Source organism: Crocodylus siamensis, chromosome 12 (genome assembly GCF_052110815.1).
Source record: "Crocodylus siamensis isolate JL-2025a chromosome 12, ASM5211081v1, whole genome shotgun sequence".
Taxonomy (NCBI): Eukaryota; Metazoa; Chordata; order Crocodylia; family Crocodylidae; genus Crocodylus; species Crocodylus siamensis.
The window spans coordinates 30,120,446-30,145,870 of record NC_143406.1 but is presented as its reverse complement, the minus strand read 5'-3'; the positions used below and the strand labels follow the sequence as shown (position 1 = coordinate 30,145,870).

The following is a 25,425-nucleotide window of genomic DNA, read 5'->3' as shown; positions in this document are numbered from 1 at the left end:
CTAATATCTTAGTAAATAATTTATAGTCTACATTTAGTAACGTGATCGGTCTCCAGTTTCTAATGTCCTCCCTCCCCCTTTCTTATAAATCAAGGTTACCATGACCTGTGTAAACCACTCCCCAACCCTTCCCCTTTCCATTATTTCCTTAAAAACTTCTAAAAAATCCCCCGTTAGCAAATCCCAAAACTTCAAATAAATTCAATAGGAACACCATCCATCCCAGGTGTTTTGTTCACTGGCACTGCCCTTAAAGCTTCTAACGTTTCCCTCTCTGAGATCTCACCTATCAATCCCTCCCTATTCTCCTTCACTTTCACTTGTAACCCACCCACCAATTCCCCCATCCATCCCCCCTTTTTTTAAACAAACACTCATAAAATTTGGTTACCTCCCTCAATACCTCCCTGGATTCCTTCACCCACACCCCCTCCTCTGTATGTATCCCTCTCATCTCCTTTTTCTTTTTAACCCACAATGTAAAATACTACCCCCGTTCCTCCACCTCTTCCACCCACACTTCTTTCACCAAGAACATTCTCTCTTGCATCTCACTCTAAAACAATTTTCTACTCCCTCCCTTGCCCCTTCCAATTCCCTCTTCACCATCTACCCCCTCCCCACCAGCCTAGTCAATCTATGAACTTCCCCTTGTAATTATTTCAATTCCCACTTCCTTCCCCTTACCCTCTTTCTCCCCACGCCACCAAACCATTCCTGCACCCTTGTCTTAATCACCTCCTACCATTCCCATCTGGTATCAAAATACTGATGTAACATCCCCCATTGCTCATACGCCCTTCTAAAGGCTTGACACTCTTTGTCATCATCTAACAGTGAAACATTCTCCTTCCAAATCTCTCTACCCTTTTTCACCACTTCCTCTATTCCTGCCTCCACCCACAACACACTGAGATCTGTAAACCCTACCTCAATCACAGCTTCCCTTTATCACCAACCCCTCAGAAATGAAAACATAATCTATCCTCGACTTCCCCCTCCCACTTGGATCCACCCTTGTAAATTCCCCCTCTCCCTCCCAAGCATCTTTAAACCCTTCATCCTTAACCCAGTCTCATAATCATTTTCTGATGTTGTCCAATATCCCATTCTGCCGCACCCCTTTCCACCCATTCTCATCAATAATACAATTAAAATCCCCAATCAATATCTTTGCCCCCCCCACACACTTCTCTTTCAAAAGCTAGGGATGTAAGTGCTCTGTTCTTTCTGCCGGTGCATAAATATTAAATAGTGCTACATCAACCCCCCTCCCCCTCCACCAATGCTTTCTGCAGCCTATCCTCAACTAATTCTTGGACCTCTTTAATTTTCACACCTCCCTCCCACCCCAACAGCCCCACCCCCACAGTTTTATTCTCATTTGTTCCACCCCACAAAGACAGCCCTACACCCCACCGCTTCTCCAGGTACTTATAATTCGGTTCCCAGGGCAAACCACTTTCTTGTAAGCCCACCACCTGTGTCTCTACAGCTAATAATGTTGCCTTCATTTTACTCCACTTCTGCCTTCTATACAAACTTCTCACACTCAGTGAGGCAAGTGTCAAGGCCATGCCACTGCTTAACCCAAATGTTTCTCCCCCCCACAACTTCTCATTCCTGTAATCTTTGTGAGGTGCTTAATCACTATGGGGCTCAGCAATCCCTCTGCATTCTCCCTTTCTCCCGTATCTTCCTGCACCCTACTGTTGGCATTCATCCCCACAATCCCCCCACAGATTTCCCCACAACTTTCCTTCTCCCTCCTCTCTTTCCTTCTACTGCCCCTCTTTCCCCAAGCCACTTTTCTTCCATTTCAATTTCCTACTTTTAATTTTCTTTTTTTCCCCTAAATCAGTCTCCTTCCCTTTCTCCCACAATTGCAGTTCCATTTGCATTCCCTCCATGTCCCTTCCCTCTTCCCTACCAGATCCACTCTTTGGATTTTCTCCTTCTTCTCCCCAGATTTTTCCCAGCATTTGTTTCTCTTCCTCCACCTCTGATAGTAGTCTTGCTGCTTCAGTTGCACTCTCTTGTTGCTGCCCCTCACCCAGCACCTCAGCAACAGTAAATACCTCCATTTTGGACTCACTAATACTTTCCTCTCCCTCCTCCTCATTTCCCTCTTCCCTTTTACTCAGTTCCTTTGTTCAATTTGCATATGAGTTTGGGCATTGCCTCCTTCTGTTCACCAGAGTGCCCCAAGGGATAACAAGATCAAACGGTCACAAACTCCACTGCGGCCGATTCAGGCTGGACATAAGGAAGAACTTCTTTACTGTCTGAGCCCCCAAGGTTTGGAATAGACTGTCACCAGAGGTGGTTCAAGCACCCACTTTGAACACAAGACACATTTGGCTGCTTATCTTGCTGGGATCCTATGATCCCTGCTGACTTCTTGCCCCTGGGGCAGGGGGCTGGACTCGATTATCCTCTGGGATCCCTTCCAGCCCAAATGTCTATGAAATCTATAAATGCCCTGCCACAAAGACTGCACTCCAAGACCTCCTTGTCCATATTTTCTCTGTGATCTGTCCCAGTGCACTTGTAGCAAATTGTCAGATTACAAAACGCAGCTAAGTGATCCTCCGGTCCACAAGTGCTTAGGCTGACCATAATAAGTTACATAAGCTCTGTGGGGTCCAATGTTAACAACTGATTGGAGGTGCTCTACTCCCCCTGGATTTCCAAGCTTCTCTTTTAATGCAGCTCTCCCTCTCCAGTCCATATCTTCCAATGGTCCAGCACATGGTCCATGAACAGCACCTTCTGCACTTGCTGCTCCAGCCATCGTGTGATGTCCTTCTCTTCCAACACATCAGTATACATCTTAACAAATAAAACTCTTTCTGCTTTTTGACCAATTTCAAGTCTTAACCCACGGAGGTCATCTCTATCCACCACCTCCTTATAATGGTCCCAAAACGCCCTGTAGGCACCATGCTTCCAAAAAGTTATGTTCCAATGTTTGAAATTATCAGAGGCCACAACACAGCTAAGATCCTTCGAGTCTACTTTTAAGTCATTAAACAGCACCTTGGCGATAAAATCTGTTCGTGACGTAGTAGATACCCTCTTACTGCTTTCACTCATCGACATCGATTTCACCCACAATTTAACAGCTCTCCTGGGGTCATTCTCCTCCCAAAATTTATATGTCGTCTTCTCATACTTCTGCTCTTTCCCTTCCTCCGCTGCTTGCTCACTCCAGCTTCGCTCTTTCTCCCCGACATCTCTCACTTCCTCTATTCCCTTCTGTCTTCTTGGATTCATTCTGCTTCTTCTTCTCTATTGCCCCAGTCTCCACTTGTTACACCAGCTAACCATTTGCCATTCCCCTTCTTCCTTCATAGCTCTCTTTACACACTCCCTAATTGCTGTCTTTATTATTATCTCATCTGGGTGACTAGCTCCATCTTGACGCACTTTTACCGTGTCCTCCAAAGCACTCACAGAACTATTAATCCTGGCTGACTGATTCACTGCTCCATGCTGCCTGCTCAACCGCTGCCTGCTCACCCACTTAACCACCATCTCAACTGCCTCAATTTGCAGAGCAGGGGTAGGAGGAGCCTGACACCACCTGCTTGGTCATGGTGTCTCCCCTGCCAGGTAAGTATGTTTGAAACAATGGTTTCAAGTCAGGCCGTTAACAATTTATTTATATCTGTGACAAATTAGGAAATAGGAATGTGAAAGGCTCTGCCTCCCATTCTATTTGGTTGCCCTTAGTAGCCCTGTAAGCATCAGTGAAGAGCCAGTTCTAAGAAGATGGTACTAGAACATGAAGGGACTGCTCAAACATTTCTGTCATTTAGTCTTACTAAGACTGGCTCCTCTGTGAGTACCCATCTGTACTGAGGTGTTATGTCACTACTTTCTTGCTTTATATACTGTAATTTCTTTTTGTCTTGTACCCTAGGGATATATATGTCATTTACTGTGAACTTTACTTTCATTTATTCTTTCCCCTTAATTCCTATGCGCTGGTTGTGACAACTAATTGCATGTATATATACAAATAACTAAAACAGTGCTTTATCAATGTTACTTTCATGAAATTTTCTCCAAGGCAGGTAAAACCTCTGAATACTGGAATTGCTGCAGATGCATACTGACCATTCAAAGGCTATTACTCACACGAGTAATCTCATTGAAATCAATAAGCAGTACCATTGCCAGCTGAACTGTGTATGTACAGCACAGGGAATAGATTTGATATAGTTGTTCAGCAGATGAACAAAATGAGAATCACCCTTAGCATATCATAGTATAGCATATTTCTTAAACTATTAAAACTCATGTTAAAAGGGGTCTAGCTGAAGAAAAAATAAACAGTTCTATGAAGCTACCTGTAACTCGATCACACCCCATGCTACTTAACACTGTGTCTCTACACAAAGCAAGTGACTTGGACTCTAAGGGTAGTAGAGCTTTTAAACTTGGTGGGTCAGCCACAAGAGGGCAAACATACTCAAATTATTGAGCTCCTCTGCTTAGTGAGGAATGGTGAAACTATGTTAGTTGACACATTACACTGACTCACTAAAAATAGTGTATTAACCCCTTCTCTTTGAAAAAGCAAGTTTGATGCATCAGAAGTTGTGTATCCTCTGGTAAGTACCGTGACAATGCAATATTTTGCATAAGTTTTCAAGATACATTTCCTACAGTTGGCAGATAACAGAAGCCTTCCAATGATTTTGTTAGACAAGTTAGTTTTCCAGTGGACCAGATATATTTAGTTTCTTGAGTTGCTCATTATTTTTCTTTGGTATTATTGACAACATATGTTAAATAATCCTGAACTACTTAATGTTTATTAAGAAAAATTTTTAATGAATTGCTAGTATTTTCCAAAATAAGCACACATCACTTGGATTTCATTAACTTATACATATCATGCTTGTTCCACAGAAAAAGTTATACAGCTTTTACACTAGCTTTATATTTAAATGCTACAGCCACCTAATGTGGATGCAGATGTGTTGCTATGAAAGTGCTTATATTGGTATAGCTTATTTTTGTATGAGAAGAAATTAAGCTTTATTCCTTTAAGCTCTCATAACTGCATGCATACTGGGGCATTTATGTTAAAAAATAATATACTTATTAAAAACAGCTATTGTGACAAAACAAACTGTATGTAGACCAGGCCTAAGGAAAAAAACAAACCAGCCATAACAATCCAGAGCCATATGACAAAAAGTTAAGGGGAAAAGGGCAAAATACATTTCCTCTCTGGGATGTTCCTCAGTGTTTATAACTGGGAAGAAACAGGAGAATTCAAAAGAAGGGGTGAGAAAGACCTTAACAAGACATCTCTGAACACAGAGGCAAAGCCCTCATTTTTTAGTGGACTTTGCTCTATCCATGTTTGGCCAAGTCTTTCAGTCAAGTCAACCCTAGGGGGATTATTTCAAACGCTGCATTACATTTTAAAGAGTTTCTCTTCACTGCTAAAAAAGCTGCATTTTTTTTTTCTCAGAGTAACTCATTCCCATCAGCTATCCTGTGGGGAAAAAAATGACTCAGTGGACAAAACTCTGAGAGTGAAATCCCATTTTACCCTTACACTGTCCTGGAAGGGAGACCCTCTGGGTTCGCGTTCCGACTCCTGCCACCAGTGGCTTTTCTGCTCTTTGTATTTAATCATTGGATAAAATGGATGAACAGCACTGGGATAGTTACCACTGAGGGCTTGGAGCCAGGGCCCAGTCCTTCTGTCTGCCAAGGCAGCATGCATTTTTCACTGAGCCATCCTCTCTCCAGCGTGTTACTTTCCTGGCCCCACATATCACTCTCTCTGGGCTGCCCTGTGAGGCAGCTTCAAAAGGTGAGCTGGAGGGCATGCTGGGCAGTACCTAAATTCTCAACCAGGAAGCCGTGGCACCTTGGGGTGCCTTGAGAGTCCTTCAAGTCTACTACATGTGCTATGCAATGTTAGCACTGTTAGGTGTGCAAACATGATTCACAAAATAAACCCAGAGATTTCAAATAGGAATCCACAGTGTTCAAACTATTCTGACTTTTTGGGGTCCGAATTCTCTGCAACAGAAGAATTGCTCTATTATTTTTCTGCAGTAAAAAACCCCCAGTGAAAACGAAGAGCTGGCATATTCCAAGGAACTGCTTGAGTCTAACCAGGGGTGCCGTGAGTTCAAAAAGGTTGAGAACCACTGGCCTAAACCATGGCCAGGTGTCTAGGGCACTTTGCTGGGGAAAAAGGAAATGCAGGTTCAGACTACTGGGGGGTGGGGTGGGAGGAGGACACTGAATTTGGGTCTCACTGCTGGGGCGAGTGCCCTAACCAGTGCATTAAAAAGTTGTAGGGTTTGCAAACAGCTGCTAGTCATGTTTTCTTCCTCTGACTTTTGGAGAATTACATACACATCCAGACAATCCTGTTCCTCGCTGGAGCCAGTGCAGCTGTAGTGCAGGTGTCTGAGCACTCTCTGAAAGGAAGAGCAGGGTGAGCACAGCTGCACAAATAGGAACAGAATCTGAAATCTGCAGTAAGTGCTGAAATTGCAGTTGTGTGGCTATGTGCCACTCTGGGCTGTGACAGTGAAATGGGATTTTGGCCTTCAGCCTTACCTCAAGGTATCTCACTGAGGTCAATTTTATAGCCTCATCTGGGTTAATTTTGGTGAGTTCATTAAAATTTTTTCCTGATCTTGCATTAAGAAAAACATGCCCTGCCTTCATTGTGCTTTTCCTTTGGGAGAGCTGACACATGGAAGTTACCTCAGGGTAAAAACTGTGGCTATTTTTAGCAGTGATGACAAACCCAAAGTGTACAAGGTGCGATCTAGATGTACCCAGGTGTCTGAGTAGGCTGGTGCTTGTGTAGTTAATACCTTGACATCCTTCAAATTGCCCAGCTTCTTGAGTCCAGGTTTATTTCTTTATTTTTTCCAGGCAGCTAAGTGTTTGTCAGGGTCCATTGTAAAACAATGTCTTCACAGCAGGCTTTGTGACAACATCATTGAGTCATAGAGAATAAAGAATCCGGTGTAATCAAGGCAACACCAGCCAGAAGAGACAGCTCTTCCTCTGACTCTGCAGCCAGACTGACCTTGCTTTGTAGCTTAAATGCAGTGCCCGAGGTAAGGAGCAAGATGGAGTTTTTAGGGACTACCCAGACAGCCAGTTACTGTGGCCCTAAGAAGAGCTGTCTGTTCCCTGAACCGGTCCCTACGAGCATCATGCAGGACAGTTACCAGACTTACTACCTGCCAGGTTATCGCTACGTCAACTCATGGAGACCTAGTCTGTTTTACAAAGTGTCTTCAACCATTCCCAGCTCTGATGAGCGAGGCAATGCCTCACTGAGGCCACCCACCATACTGCCCGCCTTGCGAACTGCCCTTTATGCGCGTTATAGTCCCCGTGACTGGAACCAGGCAAACCAGGTTCAATTCAAAGGATCGGAGTGTTGCCGGCACTGGGCTGGCAGGTTGAATGCAGATTCTCTGCGACTAATGCAAGACAAGGACCAGCTGACCCAGCAAATGCAGGATGACACTGGAACAAACATGGGACAGAGGCTCTCTGACATTGAATTCTGGAGGTCTGAGCTGATCTATGAGCTACAACGTCTGCTGACAGACACTCATGCCCTAGACACAGCCAAAAAGCGGCTTGAGTGTGCAGCTGAGGAAATTGAAGGGCCACTGAAGGTAGGTGAGAGGTAGCTAGTGGTCTCTAGGCTATTTTAGGGCATGAATAAAGCAAATGGATGGATTCTGTTGGCAACCAGAAGGACTTCTTTTTAAAGAAAATCTATTTTGCATCTGTCAAATTGTAGTGTTATTATGATCTTGTTGCCCAGATAACAAAGGTTCTCCTCAGTAATTAGGAACTGTCCAATGCAACAGCCTCAAATATACACTTGCATTGGTGAACTCACTGAGTCCCTATTAAACCATCTCCTTCACCAGTCAGAATACTCAGTGCTTTACTTGTGCTCTGGGGTGAGGGGGCAGTACTTTAATGAGAGCAGCTCTCAGGAATTGCTCTAATTAAAGCACCTGCAGCTTCTTGTGTATTCAGCATCCCATGCTTCAGAATGGTGGTGGGGGCACTTTCACTAAAGCTTATTTAATGAGCTTTAATTAAAGCACCCCCATGGCCATTTTGAAGCTTAAGGACACTGAATACATGTGATGCTGGGGCTTCTGGAGAGTGCAGGTGATGCCGAAGCTGCTGGCTGCTTGATAATTTATGTCTGCTCCAACGCATTCTAATTAGAATGTGTTGTAGCAGGTGCTGGGCATGTGTATAGGTGCTCATGGGTATCATGAAGTCACTGGGAGAGCATTGGGAACTGAGGGAATGTAGTGTCTAATGCAAGATTCTTATCCCTGCTGGGATTAAACAGTTCGTAATGAAGCACAGGACCTCAGGGTAGTGAGTGACTGAATAAACTATACAAATTCCTGCAGGATGATGTAGCACCCATTATTATGGAGAAGTTCTAGCTTCATCCTGAATTTGAATGGAAGTTTATCATTTGAGCTAATTCCAACTGAACCCCTCCCCCCATATTAACATGGGATCGCACTTGTACTATTCAGGAATGGAAGGCAGCAAACACCAAAACCACAGGAAATCTCAGACATGTCTGGAATATTTTCTTTATGAAAGAAAGCTATTTTTATCAGAAATACTTGCATGCAATTAAATAGAAATCACAAGTCTGGATCACAGCCTTACCCAATAACATTCACTCTGCTGATCTCTGCCTGTACTACCTACTGTGCTATGAAGGGTAGATACCTTCCCTTCATGGAAAGATTTTTTTGAGAAGGTTTGTGTCATTTAGCAGTAGAGTAATGAGTGGTGGTCAGCTGGGAAACCAAACCCAGGGGGTACATGAAAAACTGCCCCTGCCACTGTAGGTCTAGCTGCCAAGCTGGCCCAGCCCCTGTAGCCATCCATACCACCGTTGCCAGCCTGGGCAGCCTCAGTCTTTTAGTACTATTTTGCCCACTATTTTTGTTCAAGACTAGCAAATTCAGCAATTAAGGTAAAAAGAGGTCTGAGGCTTAGAGGTTTAGATCCTGATCTGAATTTTTATTTGATGACCCTCATTAAGTTAAAGAGGTATCAAATTCCCAAGTTTGGGCTATGGGGGTATTTGTCTCAGGGCTTTTGAACAGATTATTGTAGATGCAAAGCCAGATAGGGACCTGTGGATCCAGATTAACATTACTCCACAGCTCAGATCTACTGAGGCATGAGCTTTGGCTCTGGTCCATCTCATTAATATGAAACTGATTACATGGCAGACATTATGACTGTAGTTTACCCTTAAAAATACATATCAACAGATATGAATGTGACTCAGAGACACTGATCCATTTATGTAAAATGAAACTATACCAAAGCACCAAGTACAATTCTGTTTCACATTTATCAGAGATTCACTTATTAACCATTATTTCATCTGTTCCTTTAGCAGTAAGTTAAATGCTCACTTTATACTGCAATACAGAGTTCATTGCAAGTTTTCCTCTTATTTGCTTGCAGATAGCCCTTGAATGCTTATATAACCGAGAGAAGCGGATGGGCATTGACTTGGTTCATGATGATGTAGAAAAGAACCTCATAAAGGTGTGGTAAGGCTTACTATTTTGTGAATGAATCTGTCAGAAAATATTTAAACTGGCTTTATTGTTATTAGGATAGAAATGTTGAAGCTGTTTCCCCCTGAGTTCAGCTGCAAGAGAGAAAGGGGAAAAAACTGAAGGGAGTGTGAGTTACTTCTAAGATTTTAGAGAAATTCACCAAAAAAAGCTAACACTTGACTATGAGGGATAAAAACCCAGAACACATGAGAGCCTACAGTACACAAATTCTTTTCTAATATATTGCAACATGAATAGTTGGTCCAAGGAGAGGTTATTTCCAAAGAAAGAAAACAGGATGAAGCATTGCAATTTCTGAATTCTTCACCCTTTAAAATAAAATAAAGAAATACCTAGGCAAAAATATTTGAAAGAAGTTTATTGGATATGTGGGAAACCCACAAATGTTAGGAATGAACTCTAAGTGATACACAGTGGCCACTGCTTAGGCCTTTTTACAGAATGCTTAAGCCTTAGGCTAGTTGAATAATTGGGCTAAGTTAGTTCAAAGCCTGCAGAAGAGGATGACATTTCAGAGGCAGCTAATGTAAATAAGCCATGGTAGGTGACCACAGCAGAGACTCTGGAGGATGGAAAATTGGGATATTACAAAAAAAGGATACCTCCTCTTTCTTGCCTCAGTAGCTAAGAAAGCTTCATGCAGGTTTCATAGTTTTATAGTAGCTAGAGTCGGAAGGGACCTAGGAAGATCATCTAGTCCAACCCCCTGCCTTGGCAGGAAAGAGCACCGGGGTCAAATGACCCCGGCAAGGTGCTCATCTAACTTCCTTTTAAAGATCCCTAGGCTAGGAGCCTGCACCACTTCCCCTGGAAGCCGGTTCCAGGCCCTAGTCGCCCTGACTGTGAAGTAGCGCCTCCTAATATCTAATCTAAACCTACCCTCCGCCAGCTTGTGACTGTTATTCCTGGTCACTCCTGGCAGCGCACGGGGGAACAGGGACTCCCCCAATACCTGCTGATCCCCCCAACCAGTTTGTAGCAGGCCACAAGGTCCCCCCTTAACCTTCTCTTGTGGAGGCTAAACAGGTTCAGGTCCCGTAGCCTCTCCTCATAAGGCCTGCCCTGCTGACCCCTGATCATACGAGTGGCCCTCCTCTGGACTCTTTCCATATCGTCCACGTCCCTCTTGAAGTGTGGCGCCCAGAACTGGACGCAGTACTTCAGCTGCGGCCTGACCAGTGCCGCATAGAGGGGGAGGATCACCTCCCTGGACCTGCTCGAGATGCATCTGTGGATGCATGACAGGGTACTGTTGGCCTTCTTGACAGGTGATGCTTTGGTTATGGAGCTATCAACCAGGAATATAGCTTTGGCCTAGGTGGCATCTTTATATTTTCTACTTGCTTAACTGGGTGCTTGCACATAGGTGGAGGGAGAAAATATTATCTGGAGGGGCTGACTACACACACACACACACACACACTGCCCAGAAGGTAAGTCTGTGGAGGGGAAGGGGCATGGGGGAAGGAGGAGGCATGGGAGAGGGGGGTCAGATTGAGGTGCCCACAGTGAGGGAGGGAGCGGGGCAGAGGCAGGAGCAGGGTCCGGGGTGAATGGGGTCCCGGGGTGGGTTGTGGGATGGTCAGCTGCCTAGCTTATCCAGGGGTGGGGAGGGACTCTTGCTGAGGCATGCACCCTGGCAGAGGCATGGAGGACATGTGCCCCCCAGATCTGTGTGCAGTGGGGAGGCGGGCTGCCATTGCAGGCTGGGGCTCTGCACCCCACTGCTGCTGCCTCAGGAGCTGCACAACACACTGTGCCTGCAGCTGCCGGACTGTATGTAGGCTGTGGCTGCGTGTCTGTGCATGTCTCCTGTGCAGCCACCTGGAGCTCATGTTTGGCCTGCCCTGTGGTCCTTTGTGTTGCCATCACTGCCCTGCGTTTTGGAGGGCTAAGCCTTGTTAGCCTGGACCTTCCACTGCCTATTACCTGTGTGCACAGGTTACATTTTTTTACGTGATCAGGCCTCTGTAAACACTTTATAGCTATAACATAACAGGACTGCTTTTAAAATGGCCAAAAAATTAACCACAAATGAGGTATTCGGTGAAAGTGCTCTAAAGCAGTCTTGGACAACTTGTATTTCCTCCAGGGTTATTTCTTCCATGCTTTGCAAGGCTGTCAGTGGGGGAGGGAGGGAGCAGCAGGCAGCCACCGGTTGGACCTGGCCTGGCAAGAGCTGGAGCTGGAGTGGGGGTGGGGTGGAATGGATCCCCCTCGCCTCAGAGGCTGAGCCTGGCTCCCCACAATACCCCAGTCGGGGTAGCTGGGGGGAGGGCCCAAGGTGAGGGGGCTCTGTTCCACCGTGCCTCACCCCCTCCAGCATGGCCAGGCCAAATTCAGCTAGCAGCTGCCTGCTGCACCCTTCTTCTCCCCAGCCCTCCCCAGCTGACAATCCCAGAGCTGGGGAGTGGGGAGCAGGGCCAGAAAGGGGCAGTTCCACCAGTCTCCTTGGAGGCTGATGGAGTGCCCCCACCTGCTGGCCAGTGCCACTGCAGGCAGGCTCAAGGCTGAAGTGAACATCTGTTGGGCCAGGGGAGGGGGAGCTTTAACTCATGGCGCTTTGTAGAAAACACCAGGAGTTTGAGTGGAGCCCCTAAACATCGGTAGGTACCCACTGACTAATCTGGAGAGAAACCTGCTACCCATCAGGGCTACATTCAGATGTAGCAGCATAAAGGTATAGTCAAGGTTGTTTGGGAGACCATGACTGCAGTTTATGTAGTTTCCACTGTGGTTTCTTTGAGTCTGTTTGCATGAAGTTAAGTAGACACTTGACTTTCAATTTCTTAGCTAAATATTTGCTACATATTTTGAAGAAAGTTACCTTACAGCTCCTTAAGGAGTTTGTAGTGGAAGCAAGATTTAACTTAGTCTACTTTCTAATTAACAAGTTTGTTTGGTTTTTTTTAATTTGGAGACATATAAGTAGCTAGGGAAACTATGCTAACTTAGGTTTGAAATGCTTCTAGCATGTCTAAATCAAACACAATTTGATCTTATTTGTTAGAGTGACCACATCCACTCAAATGTACTCATATACTCAATATAATACAAAAAAGCTACTTAAAAACTTCTTTTCTGTTTAATGCCTGCCTTTATTGCACAGAAGAAATACCAGGAAATGAAACGTGCTTTCTTTAAGTGGGGCACAAAATGGCATATGTCAGCTTCCTGAAGGGCAATCAGATGTCTGTATTTTATGCATAAATATAATATTTAATCCACTGGAGCACATTCTGTGTTTTGGGAGTATTGACAATTGGGCATTTTCTGTTATAGGAGGTTGATATGTTCAAGTCTTGTCAAGAAAGAATGAGAAAACTTGCAGAAAGAATTGACCAACAACTGGGGTAACTATTTTTATTAAAAGCCTATTTTAGACCGGAGAAAACTGAATTCAGCATTAGCCAATATCTTTAAGCCAGAATGAACACAGCAAAGGCAAAATAAGAGTCTTATTATTGTGCCAGCTGCTGGGGTGTCTCCACCTCCATTTCTAGGTAATAAGAGGAGGCATGTGCCCAGTACCATGCAAGACTAAGCCATACGTTCTGATGAGTCATCTGATCCATTCTCCCTGAGCACTCCCCCAAAACATCCCTTTTCCCTTTTGATCTGTCTTCTACACTGTGTCACCAGACTTGCAAGCCTCTTCAGAGGCTACTTATTCTCTGCATGCAGGAAAGCAAGTAAGAAAGAGATCTTTATTGCCTGCCTTATAAGAAGTGTTACATTTATGCAAGGATGTATTCACAGATATAAAGAAACAGTTTAGTATTTCTGTTCAGTTACATGATTTAAAAGCTTTGAGAGGCTGGCACCACATTGGTAGAATAACTGAAGGTCTAAGTCTGAATGCCATGAATGGACCTCCCGTGAAAGCAATCTGTGTGATCAGAGTTCTGCATCTGGCACACAGTAACAGCTCCAACATAGTAAACACCGTATTTTGTCTTATACAATGCATCCCAGAATCAGGTACATACCTGGCCTGTGAGAGACAGAATGAAGAAAAAGGATTTTTCCTTGAAAATACTGGTAAGTATTAGTAACTAGAGAGACCAGCAAGCTCACTGTGCTTCTCCTTGTGGTGCATCACTTTCTCCAAACCCAGATAGATACAGAAACTGTTATTACCATATTTCCTTGCTTATAATGTACACCCCAATTTCCAGCAGCTGAGTTTTGGGGAAAGACATGGGTTATATGCAAAAATATGGAAGATTTTGTGAGCTAACCCTTGAGGCATCTTGGTGCCCATCTTGCTGGGGTCCTCTGATCCCAGCAGTCTTTCCTGTCCAAGTGCAGGGGCTGGACCTGATGATCTGTAAGGTCCCTTCCAACCCTAACCCTTCCAACCCTAACAACTATGAAACGATGAAACTTTTGAACAAGAACATAACTTAGTTTCAAAAGTCATACAGAACCTGAACTCCCCTATTTAAAATGAGAATCATAAGTATTATGGCTAAACTATGCAAATATGCCTGCTATATTGCAGTAAAATTATGAATTATATTTTAATTACTACACTCAATTCAAAGGGGAAATTAATTATTAATGAACCTTTGATCAAAATAGATCTTCATATATATGAAATCTCAGTAAATTATTATTATATTAATATGGATTTATTTAAATAGATATATTGATGAATCAAATTTTATGGGAGTTTTGTTGCAATGGCATATAATTATTTTAGTGTATTAAGATATTTTAATAAACTATTCAACAATAATTCATACTGATTAGAAGGTTATCCGATCAGTCACTTCCTTTAACTACTCAGGACTGCCAGGGATGAAAAATTAATGCACATGTTTTCTAGAGCTATGTGAAGCTTCAGTCCCTGAGTTGATTTGGCAGAGATTCGGCTCAATTCAGTGGCTGCATATCTGAATCAAAACTGAATCGGAGGATCCTTTAATCTCTCTGAATTGAATTGGAACCCTCCAAATCAATTTGGAGAGATTTGGAAAGATTCGGTGATTCAGACAGACACAGCTTTAAATGTTTTTTCTACATACCTCTAGGTAACAGGTGGCTTGTAAATGCTGCAATGCTGGGGTGCATGGAGTGTCCCACAGACACACGGGGAGCTCCCCAGTGTGCTCAGCAGCAGACCCAGAAGTGGACCAGAAGCACTTCCGATCCACTTCCAGGTCTGCTGGGGAGTGCGCAGAGTGGGCTCCCACCCACGCCCTGCTGGCTCAACTGGTGCCTCCTGGGTCTGGGGTGGGGCACCCAGAGTCCCCCTGTGGCCAATCACTGAGCTGGAGGAGGCCCCTCTCTCAACCCCTAGCATGCACTTCCAGGTTCACTGTTGAACACATGGAGGGCCCCCCACCCTGTGCTCCTGTGGGATGCTCCATGTGCCTCAGCCTTGCAGCAATCACAAGCTGCGCCTGCTACCTCAAGGTATGTAGAAAAAACTTTTAAAGCTATGTCTATGTCTGCATCGCTGATTCTGTGAATCAGCATCTAATCTTTAGATTTGGATTCAGATGAATCGAATCAGGGACAGTGATCCAAATCAACAAATTGAATCACTATCCCTGATTAAGGCCGAATCCAAATCCAAATCAAATACGGGCCACTTCACACACCCCCTAATGTTTTCCCTTACTACATCAAAGGGAGATGAAACCTGAGACTATAATGATAGAGTCACAGAAAGAATCACTACAGGGACCTCCCTGCTTGACTGGATCAGACAGCTTGGGCCAAGCTAGCCCTGCGAAAAGGGGTTTGCAGGGGAGGTGCAAAACATCCTGGGATGTTGGGGGACTGTGAGTTAACTTGAATTTGGAGGGGATCTGGGAACAGAAATTCAAATAATTGATTTAACTTAAATCAGTTAAGTTTGATACTACATCCATCCAGGTTTATCTTATACTGGTTTTAACCATTTTGAAAGCAGTTTATGGGCACGAAGCTTCTGTTGTGTTACAGATTTGAACTGGTTTCCAGTCACTTTTATGTGTCATTTCTATCCCTAGCCCAGAGGTTAAGTGGTAAGCTGAGAGCAACTCCTGGAGCTGCTCGTTCTCTGAATGCTCTATAACTCAATGGTTATGCAGTAAGTGTGTAGTCCATGTGCCACTGAGCAGAATATCAAGGGACTGTATCATCAAGCATGGAGAAGTCAGGCCTTAAGGAACTGGGATGAAAAGAACCAGTGAGTTGGTGCAAAAGTAAATGCTGATGAAAGACAGATTTTATTTTCAGATAATTTGTTCTTTGCAGTATCAACAGAGATGCTCAACATGCACTGGAGAGAGATCTCGCTGATAAAAGCTCAGCCCATTTTATTGATGAGAAGTGTTATAATCTTAGGAACACATCAGACAGCATCAAATTCTACCATGGAATAGAAAAAATAGATGGCACGTAAGTCTAATTAGCTATTGTATCCTTTCCTCTCGCATTCCAGGAGCCCATGGAGGTGGGGAAAACTTCTGGTTAATTTTTACCACAACTCCCACTTCTTCTTGGAAGCCTTTGGGAGTTCAATAATTTATGGTTCCTGCAAAATATTTAGCTTATAGCGAGCCTTACTTTTCCATCTAGGACTTTCTTTTACTGCTATACAAAACTTTGCCTCTATGCCTTGAAGGATTCCTGCAGCCTTTCCTAAAAACTAATCAAAGCAAAACTCAGCTGAAACAGTGTGCAATTGAGGAGTATTTGGGTCAGAACCATGGTGTCACAAACCAAGCTCCTTGGAGTGGTCCAGAGTTGCATGAGAATTAGGCCTCTACATTTGTCAGAAATGTTTAAGCCTTTCCATTATACTGGCATTATTGAAAATGTTCACAATAGCCCTGCCTTTATTGTCTGATCTGGATTTCCTGTTTTAGTAAGTTATTAAAAAATATTGTCTTGACCCGCTGGTGAGAAAATGACTGATAACCAAAGGGAGCAATGAGGGCAAGCATACACATACAACTGTCTTAAACTACAGAAGAAAAATAAATGTTTGCAGTGTTTATTGTACTAATATTGTCTTGCTGCTTGATTAGTTAGCAATACAGCACTATGCAGGATGGTGACTCCACTTCAGACTTTAGAATGGCAGTAAGCGCAAATTGTGAAGGGCTGCTTTTTCAGAGGAAAAGTCAGTTAGTATCATTTTTCACTAAGGCCTCACTTCACTTCAAGACTATAATGAAGGCATATCTCAGGTGGAATCTGGTAGGCATTCTGCTAGGACTGACAGTGAACAAGAATTCTTTAGCCAGCAGAGGTACAAAGCAGCCCAAAATGTAGAAGCCTTGCAATCCTGGGACCAACCAGGCTGACCATTTTTCTTGTGTTGCTCCCTGTTACCAGAGCATGTAGTACATCCAGCACAGCCATTTCTCATTAGTGTTTTATTGAAATTGCCATCATGTTAGGGTATGTCTACTGTAATCAGGAGCATGGCAGGTACTTTATGCCTGAACCATTTAGCAGAGTGAACCAGATTATCTGAAGTGGGAAAACAACCTTTTCAATAAATTAAGAAACTCAGACTTCAGAATCAGACCTTCCAGGAAATCTGTTTTTATGATAAGATGTATAATCCTGTTGGGATGCATGATGGCAGAAAGAAAATAGAGACGATCTTGGCTGGAAGCAGCAAGCAGGGCAGTTCAAGCAATCATGGTTTTAAATTCTAAACTTACACCTTTACAATGCCGATTAATGCATTTCACTGTGACATCATGTTGTGCGAGTTATTTTTTTCAAGACAACTGCCTAAATTTATGGTGGCATTGGGGCAGTTTAGCTTTCAGTAACAAGAGCTTTCAAGTCCTCTCACCTGGTAAGTTTATTGTGTTTGACCTGAGGGAGAGAAACCTTACAGAAAATCAAAAATATCCATGGACAAAACAAACATTGGCAAAGATCACATTTTACTTGTGCAGGTGTTACCCTTTAGCCCTAAAGTTCAGCTAAAATATTAAACAAAGCAAGTAGTAAAAATCTAGAACTACTAAGCAGTTCTTTAACAGTTTAGTTTCAAACACTTTAGAGGAAGATCAGGTATACATCACAGGTCTTTGTACATTTTTTACCCTATTTTTGTTGATGGGGGGGGGAAAAATCAAGTTAGCTGAGAAGTCTATTAAAAAAGAAAACTGGAAAGCAGGCAATGGTGCAAGATGCATCCTTTTTCATGCCGAACATCTAGATTAGCTTTTACTACTTACAGTTCCAAAATGCCTTCAGCGTTTGGGCTGTTAATATGGAGTTAGGAAAATAGGTTGCAGCTGCAAATCAGTTTTAATGCCCAGCTTGGGCTTTGTTGGTGCCCTGTTACTCCTTAGATATGCTTTTAATTAGACTGAATAGGTTTTCCCACGGAGGGATTTAGAAAACACACCTTACAGATTGCCTGGTAGGCATTCCTATCTGTTTTCTAATGAAAAGAAGAATGAATCACCCTGAAATGTTGGGAGATGCCCTCAGTAAGGAAGCAAAACTAATCTCTTTGCTAACAAATTAATGCTGGAAACACAAAAGAGCACTGAAATAGAGCTTTTGTGGGTGAGAGGACTGACTGAAATGACCTATAGAAAATATTTACAGTTGGGGTGGAGGGAGGTCACTATCCAAATGAGGGGCTGGGCATGCTGAAAATTAACTTCTCAAGCACAGTGGTTGTTTGGATACTGAACGTTAACCCACAGTCTTGTTCTGACTTATCCCTTACATGCCTATGGATTGTTGGCCAGCAGCCATGCCAAGATCTAGACACGATCTAGGACATAATGTCCCAGCAGTCCTAAAGGCATGACTGCAGCGCGCACAGCTTGGGAAGAAGAGATCAAGTTAGGAAAAGTTGAAGCTGCAAATTTAGAGCCACAAGGATGTGGTGATGTTTGAACAGGGGATTCTGGTGCATCCCACAATGAGGATTCAGGCCAGCTGTGAAGTTTGGATGATGAACCAAGCCTTCACCAATCCTGCGCATGTGCAACAAATTGCAAAAAGATGGGCAATGGGTGCCTGTCTTTTGGCTCAAAGTAGCCCCTTGCAACATGTTTGTAAGCAATATCCAAGGACCTTACAAATATTAGAGTTTATCCCCAGCCCCTTTTGCAGTGAGGGGGATTGTGTTGTTCTGATGTTAGTTGTGGGGAACCAAGGCACTGGGGGATTCATTAATTAACCCAAGATCACACAGAAAGTCTGTGGTAGAGCTGGGAATTGAACATACAGGCAACCGCCATTTAGCACTCTTAATCAGTTCCCAAGAAACCGAGCGCTAAGCAGAAATAATGCTAAGTGAGACTGAAAGTTTTGACCAACCAAGATGGCAACTGTGAGCATTATAACAAAACCCGCTGAGCACTAAGTAGAATCAGGTATGAATGTAACATGAGTGCTATAGCAAAATAATGCTGTTTCACTTAGCGCTAAGTTGGGGTTGCCTGTACTTCTGAATCCATGGTCAGAGTCTTAAGTACAGTACCCTTGGTTCCTCCTTTAAGTAGGGGTACTGGTAGATCTGTATGTTACACAGTAACCTATAGTACTTACCCCAAGATTTAAGGCCAGTCTTCTCCAGCTTCTCTAGGAAAGGGTTTATGGAGTAAGCATCTTCTTTATGAACTCTTTCTTGTGCTCCCTGGCTACCTTGATCTTGCATGTCCTCTACCTCTGACACACAGTTTAGCCTCCTGCTCTGGGATCCAACAAGAGAAAGTTGGTAGAAAAAAAGCAAGATCCTTTGCCCTGAACGAAAGGGGCCAAGTTCCAAGTGGGCTACACCAGATGTAAGCTTAGAGCATGATATGCACCTGGTAAAGAGAAGGGTTGGAATAGAATGCTGACATGCAGGCCTGAGGTTGAAAAATTGTACTTTTTTGCCTAAGTTTATGGAAGAAACTATGCAAGAATAGGTAATTCTTTAAGAAGCAAAACCAAAACAAACTTACCCTGGTAAAAATGCCAAGGTACTGAGACATTCAGTTGCCAGCCATACAAGTATTGTTGCTAGAAAAGTAAAATTTATTTGGGTGTTAATGTACATCACTCTTCCAACTTCCAGGAAAATATATTTTTCATTCCTCCTCCTGGCTATTCTAATTTTAAATCCTCCTTTCCTCTAATTCTGACCTGTACATCAAGCCTGTACAGCCTTGTTATACACCAAAATCTCCTTTGTATGCTGCTCACTTTCATATCTTTCTGTACTTTTACAAGACAATTCATCTCTACAACATTTATTTGTTTAAAGTACATCAGCAAATGGATTAATGTAACTTGAGAACCCTGTAATTTTATCTTTTATGTATTTTGTGCAAAAAAACTGCTAGAATCCTTTGAAGCAATAGGTCTGCTGAAACTTTGTTCATTGGCGATTAAAACACTTTTCTGTGCTTCACGCACAGACTGGCTTATGGAAAATAATAAAATAATATATAGAACCCACACAATTAAGCTGAAGTATTGATTATAAAATTCATCAATGCTTTTCAGCTGTAATTGAATGAAAGTCTCAGTTCAGCTGAGGACTTTGATTTCTTTTTCACTCGATTCCAATTGTTCCCCTCCAGTGTTTCAGTTCCTCAGACATGGGCAAAGTTCAGTGAGGACAACATCAGGAACTCCCAGAATGCACGGGCCAACTCCGCCAAACTCTGCGAAGAAATGGAGAATGTGCTAGAGAACACATCTGAGGAAATGTGGAAACAATACACTGATACCAACCTGGCTTTTGATCATCGCATTTCTGAAATAGGTGATATCAAAAACAAACTGCAAGCACATCTGGCTAAGGTAAGAAAGCAAAAGTAGTGTACAAACAATACTAGGAGATCCATTACAGGAAGATCTGGAGAATTTCTTCTGGAGTTTTAAACCTTCACCAAAAAGCATCTTGAGGTGACCTTACCAAATGTTGCAGTTTTACTGGACTTTACCAAGTGGGATTTACAATGAGTGGGCTAGAACTAAAGTTAAAAACCCATTAACCAAACATATACCTTTGCCAGGATTGCTCCCATGCCTGGCATTGACTTGTGACATATTTAATTTAATGTAAACTAGCAAAAAAAAGAGCTGCACCTGAGCTGTCCTCCTCCTCTTCTCTCACTGATATTCAGGTCCCATTGCAAACAAGAATAGTCACAATGCAAATTTTGTTTATGGCTTTGTGGCACAGTAAAAACTCATTTCACTGTGATACTAAGCTCAGTGAGCCAGGAACAAAGTCTGTGAAGAGCTTAGTATCACAGTGAAATGAGTTTTTACTTTACTACAAAGCTATAGACAACATCTGCATTGTGACTACTCCTGTTTTCAATATAAACTGGATATTAGTGAGAGAGGAACTCAAGGACAGCTCCTTTTTAACTAATTTACATTAAAGTAAATAATGTATTTACTTCCAGGTATGGCAGAGGTCCTGGCAGAGTACGTTTGGTTAATGGGTTTTTAATTTAGTGTTGTTATTGATGAGTTAATTTCAGAGGCCAGACAAAGAGAAATTGTCAACAGTTTTACCAGCAACAGCATATTTCCATAGTTTGGAAGAAGGAGAAGATTTTAACAGGGCAATTTTGCTTTGAAGCAACAAGGTGATAGTTCATAGAAAACATTTTTTTAAATTCAAGTACTTTCAATTTTAATCAGTCTTGAGGAATATGAGAATTCTGTATAAATAAAAAATCTCACAGCCAAGGAAAGCTTTACTTTTAAAGATTTCTTTCATTTTATATCTAGGACAAGGAAAATAGAGAAGGAAGAAAATTATGGGTGACACCACAAAGATGATACACTAAGCACTAGACTTTCCTCAGCCTTCTAACTTTTTGCCCACATAATTCCTAGTGACAGTTGGTCTATGCAAAAATGTTTAATGTGAACATCTTCTACAGAATATAATTTTAAAGGAGTATGGCTATCTAGTAACAAAAACAAACATTTGCTCACTGACAGATCCCCTGATCAATACATTTTTATTTTCTTGGAGATTTCACCTTTGACTTGCATAACATCTTCCTAGGCCTAAATGCTCTCTTATGCAACTCCAGACATTATAGCTTTTTAATTAACTTGAACAATTTAATTCATCACTCTTTTATGAATAATATAATTCAGAAACTGAATCATTTAAAAAAGCAATACATCCTCATTAAAAATACATTTTGAATTTTTGCAAAAGAAAAGAGCACTATGTAACAGCAAGCTGAGACACAAATTTTCTGTTCAGGAAGCACTTTATTGCACAGCTGTCTTCATGCTACTCAAACCACGGATGGTATCTGAATAGGCATTTTTGTATTAACTCCATCTTTATTCGCTTAGCAGTAATTCTTTCACTATTAGGAAGTGACGTAAGATTATTAGTAGAGCAGTGGAAACATGTGGAATAAATCAACAAGAGGTGCTGTCCTGGTACTGATAGATGCATGTGAGCAGACTCTTAAGTCATCTAAACTCACTTGCTAGCTTTCATATACCTTCAATTAGAAAGGTCTCCTTTTCTTGCAGAGAAAACAATTTCTCCTGTTTGTTTCTGTATATATTTGGAAGAAACAGATTGCCCCCCACAACCAGTGCTATTTTCCTGAAGTAGCTTAATATTATCATCTTGTTATCAGGAGCTGAAGCTGTGAAGTTAATATGCATTAATTATAACATACTGCACCCACATGTGGATGCTCTCATTCAGAAATAAAATGTTTGGAGCACTGTAGCTTATGTCAGCAAAACAAACTAAGGTCGCTTACTTCTGAATGAGAGCTTCTACATTATGAGCATTAACTGCACACCTCCACTGGATTTGTGTTTTACTATCCTGAGTTTTAGTTCTTTCCTGAATCTAAATAAACTCATAAGATATAAGGTAGTTAGAGTGTATGTGTGGGGGTATAAAGTGCTTTGTAGATATACAATCTGATATCAATGACTTGATTGGGGAATTTATCATAGGGTCAGAGGGGTGTGGCTAGACAACCTCTTACACTTGGGATACATCAGATATATATGTTAAAAGTGGGATGGAAACAAAACAAGATTTTTTTAAAACAGTAATTTATTAAACTGATTTGATTCTCTGTGGTACTATTGCACATTTCAGTATCTTGCAATAATGAAAGCTGGAGAAATTAACGTTCAGTTTTACATAAGGAAGTCACTGATTTGTATATGGCAGTAAGCTAAGTCTGCAAAGACCCTTGAAAATGGCACTTATTTTTCTTTCCATTAAGATTGTTTCTGCTCTAAATACTGCATTACCAAAACTTGGTGAGATAATACATTTGACCCGTGACTGAAAGGCTGGCAAATGAGACTTACCAGATACCATATTGTATAGATTTTTTTTCCTAAAAAGAACCATAATAATCACAAACAACTTATATGCAGAGTTGAACAATTCTTAGACGAATAAAGGGCTACTGTATGGAGTGGAGCAGATGACCTTATGTGACACCCTCAAAGGCCAGCCAGTGTGGTTCTTAAAGGTGCCAGTATTATCTGTTCAGCCCACTCTTAAAAGTGCTACATGGGCACATCTCCTCACTGCCACCATATAATTTATTCACCCTTTTACAAAAGGTCAGATCTGAGCCAATACCTGCAAGTAACAACTGTGCAATCAGAATCACTCACTGTCTCCTTCATCACATCTATGAGAAACTTTTTAAAAAATTGGCTTTTGAACCCCTAAAACCAAGGACACTAACATAAGAGCCATTTCTGATATATAAATGGCTAGTGAACAGAATGGTTTCCTCTGGCATCTTAAACCAATAAATGGTAAATGCAAGGGAGGGTATTGAATAGGGGATAGGTCACTCTAGAGATCTCCGGTTGCGTACTCTTCCTGTATAGCATCCACCTCTGCCACAGTCACAGACAGGATACTGGGCTAGATTGATCTGACCTAGTAAGGCACTTCTTATACTATCTTTGTACCAGTCATTTTCAATCAGTAAGGGACAGCACAAAATGACAGCTACTAAGATGTAAGGCTAAGCCAAAACGTCCCATTTCCTTTGTTCTCCCATGGGCTATGAATATCCTGAAAAGCTCTTCTTTAAGTCATGAATGTGTATGTTCAAAGTCTTTCCAAGTCTTTTTTTGCATTCATATTTCAAATGATGAATGCCACCTTGTTTTCTATGCCAAATTCCTAATTAGGGAAGCTTGCTTCAGAAAATGGAGAGAAGAATGTGCTTTGAAAAGGTCTGTTACCCTGGATATCTAGAAAAAGTTATTTATTTAAAGAGTTATTTATTTAATGAGGTCTGGAACCCAGTTCTGAATGCGAGACATTTTTCTGATATGTGAAGCAGCAAAATCTCTGCCAGATTAAAAAAACAAACAAACCATGATCCTGACAGAGGGAAGAGGGAAAAATTACCCGATAGGGAAAATACCATGAATGTGGAGATGATGGTCCATACAACTGATCCTTTGGTGCAGCATGGGGTTTGTGTTCTGCTTTTTATCACTCATTTAAAGAGTGGTCAGTTAGCAAAAATTAAGAGCCACAGACACCTTTAGTTGCACAACCCATGGCCTACTGTGTGCTTTTTAAAAAACAGTTGTGCCTTGATCATACTTCGTGGACTTCATATGGTGGCTCTGGAACGACTATGGTTTCTTTTGGAACTAAACTTTTTGCACAAACTGATCTAATTACATTTACAAACTCTTGGATCCATGCATAATACCACTGTGTGATTGAGAGTGTGTTAGTGACTATGCTGTATGCTGTGGTTAATGCACAAAGGCCATGTCCCCACCAGAGGCAACAGTTTGCAGTGCCTGAAAGCCTTTTGAGGAGCCATGAAATGCATGCGGCACTCGTGATTCCATTTGCCATTCTGTATATTTGGAGTATGGCAGCAAAATTAGGTACCTGGAAACAGCACTATCTAAAAAAACGGTGGCAGAAAAAAAGTGGTGCAGCGTATATGGCTGCAGCATACACTGTCCAAAACCAGAGGCTGGACTGTCAAAGTCATGCTCCGGCTGCCAGCTGGGCTCCGAGTGGCCCGATTACTGCTGCTGCCACCCAGGGAGGCCCCCAGAATCCCAGGTAAAGCTGCTGGAGCCAGCCCAGGTGCTTGCCCCAGCCTCCCCTACCCACCAGGGCAGTTTGCTGTGTGCCAGGGTGCACGTGCAGGGGCACACCCTGGGACAACTAGCAGCGGCACAAATACGTGCCACTGCTAGTTGTCTCTGGGGAAATGCACATTCTCACTCATGGGGACACAACACCCAGAGTAACTGTACTTTCAATGTTTTTTCTGTCCTGAAAATTTTTTATTAATTTGGTTTATTATCTACACGTATTACAGGGAATACCAATAAAAAAATCTCAAGCTAGTAGACTTGAATAGCACCTATAGTAACATTTTTCTCCAGTTAATCTAAAAAGTAAATTCCATATAGAAATTCTATTTTCCTTTTGCTCTTTAAAATGTTTCACTTTCATGTCATAGTCTTTTATTTATGTTACTTGGTCATGACATGGTGTTTTCTGCCTACTTTTGTCTTGTGGTTTCTCACTAAGGCAAAATGCCACACCTCATCTACACGTAGAGAATGTTGCCCATATGGTTAACAGGTCAGTAGAACTGACCCTGGACATGAACACTGTGAACTGTTTTACAATTCGGTGTATGTGCAAAAGCAGAACCAATTGCTCTGCGAGGATGTGGGGGACAGTACAGGAACGGAAGCTCAACTTCCATTTTGAAGGTTGCAGTTTGCACCAGGCCCTGGTTGCTACATTGGATATGTAATATTTAAATAAAAA

General features: G+C 42.3%; 1 protein-coding gene across 2 annotated transcripts in view; it reads left to right on the top strand.

The window, feature by feature from the left end:
• The first annotated feature begins 7,124 nt into the window (after positions 1-7,124).
• Positions 7,125-25,425, top strand: part of TEKT5 (tektin 5) — a 42,357-nt gene continuing 24,056 nt past the window's right edge. The window contains exons 1-5 of one of the 2 annotated variants that reach the window (XM_090023969.1): positions 7,125-7,685; positions 9,538-9,621; positions 12,939-13,009; positions 15,906-16,049; positions 20,207-20,429. In XM_090023969.1, the coding sequence (XP_089880095.1) occupies positions 7,125-7,685; positions 9,538-9,621; positions 12,939-13,009; positions 15,906-16,049; positions 20,207-20,429 (1,083 nt within the window). Of the gene's footprint in view, positions 7,690-9,537; positions 9,622-12,938; positions 13,010-15,905; positions 16,050-20,206; positions 20,430-25,425 lie in introns of both variants that reach the window. The other variant, XM_090023970.1, reaches the window with a different exon arrangement.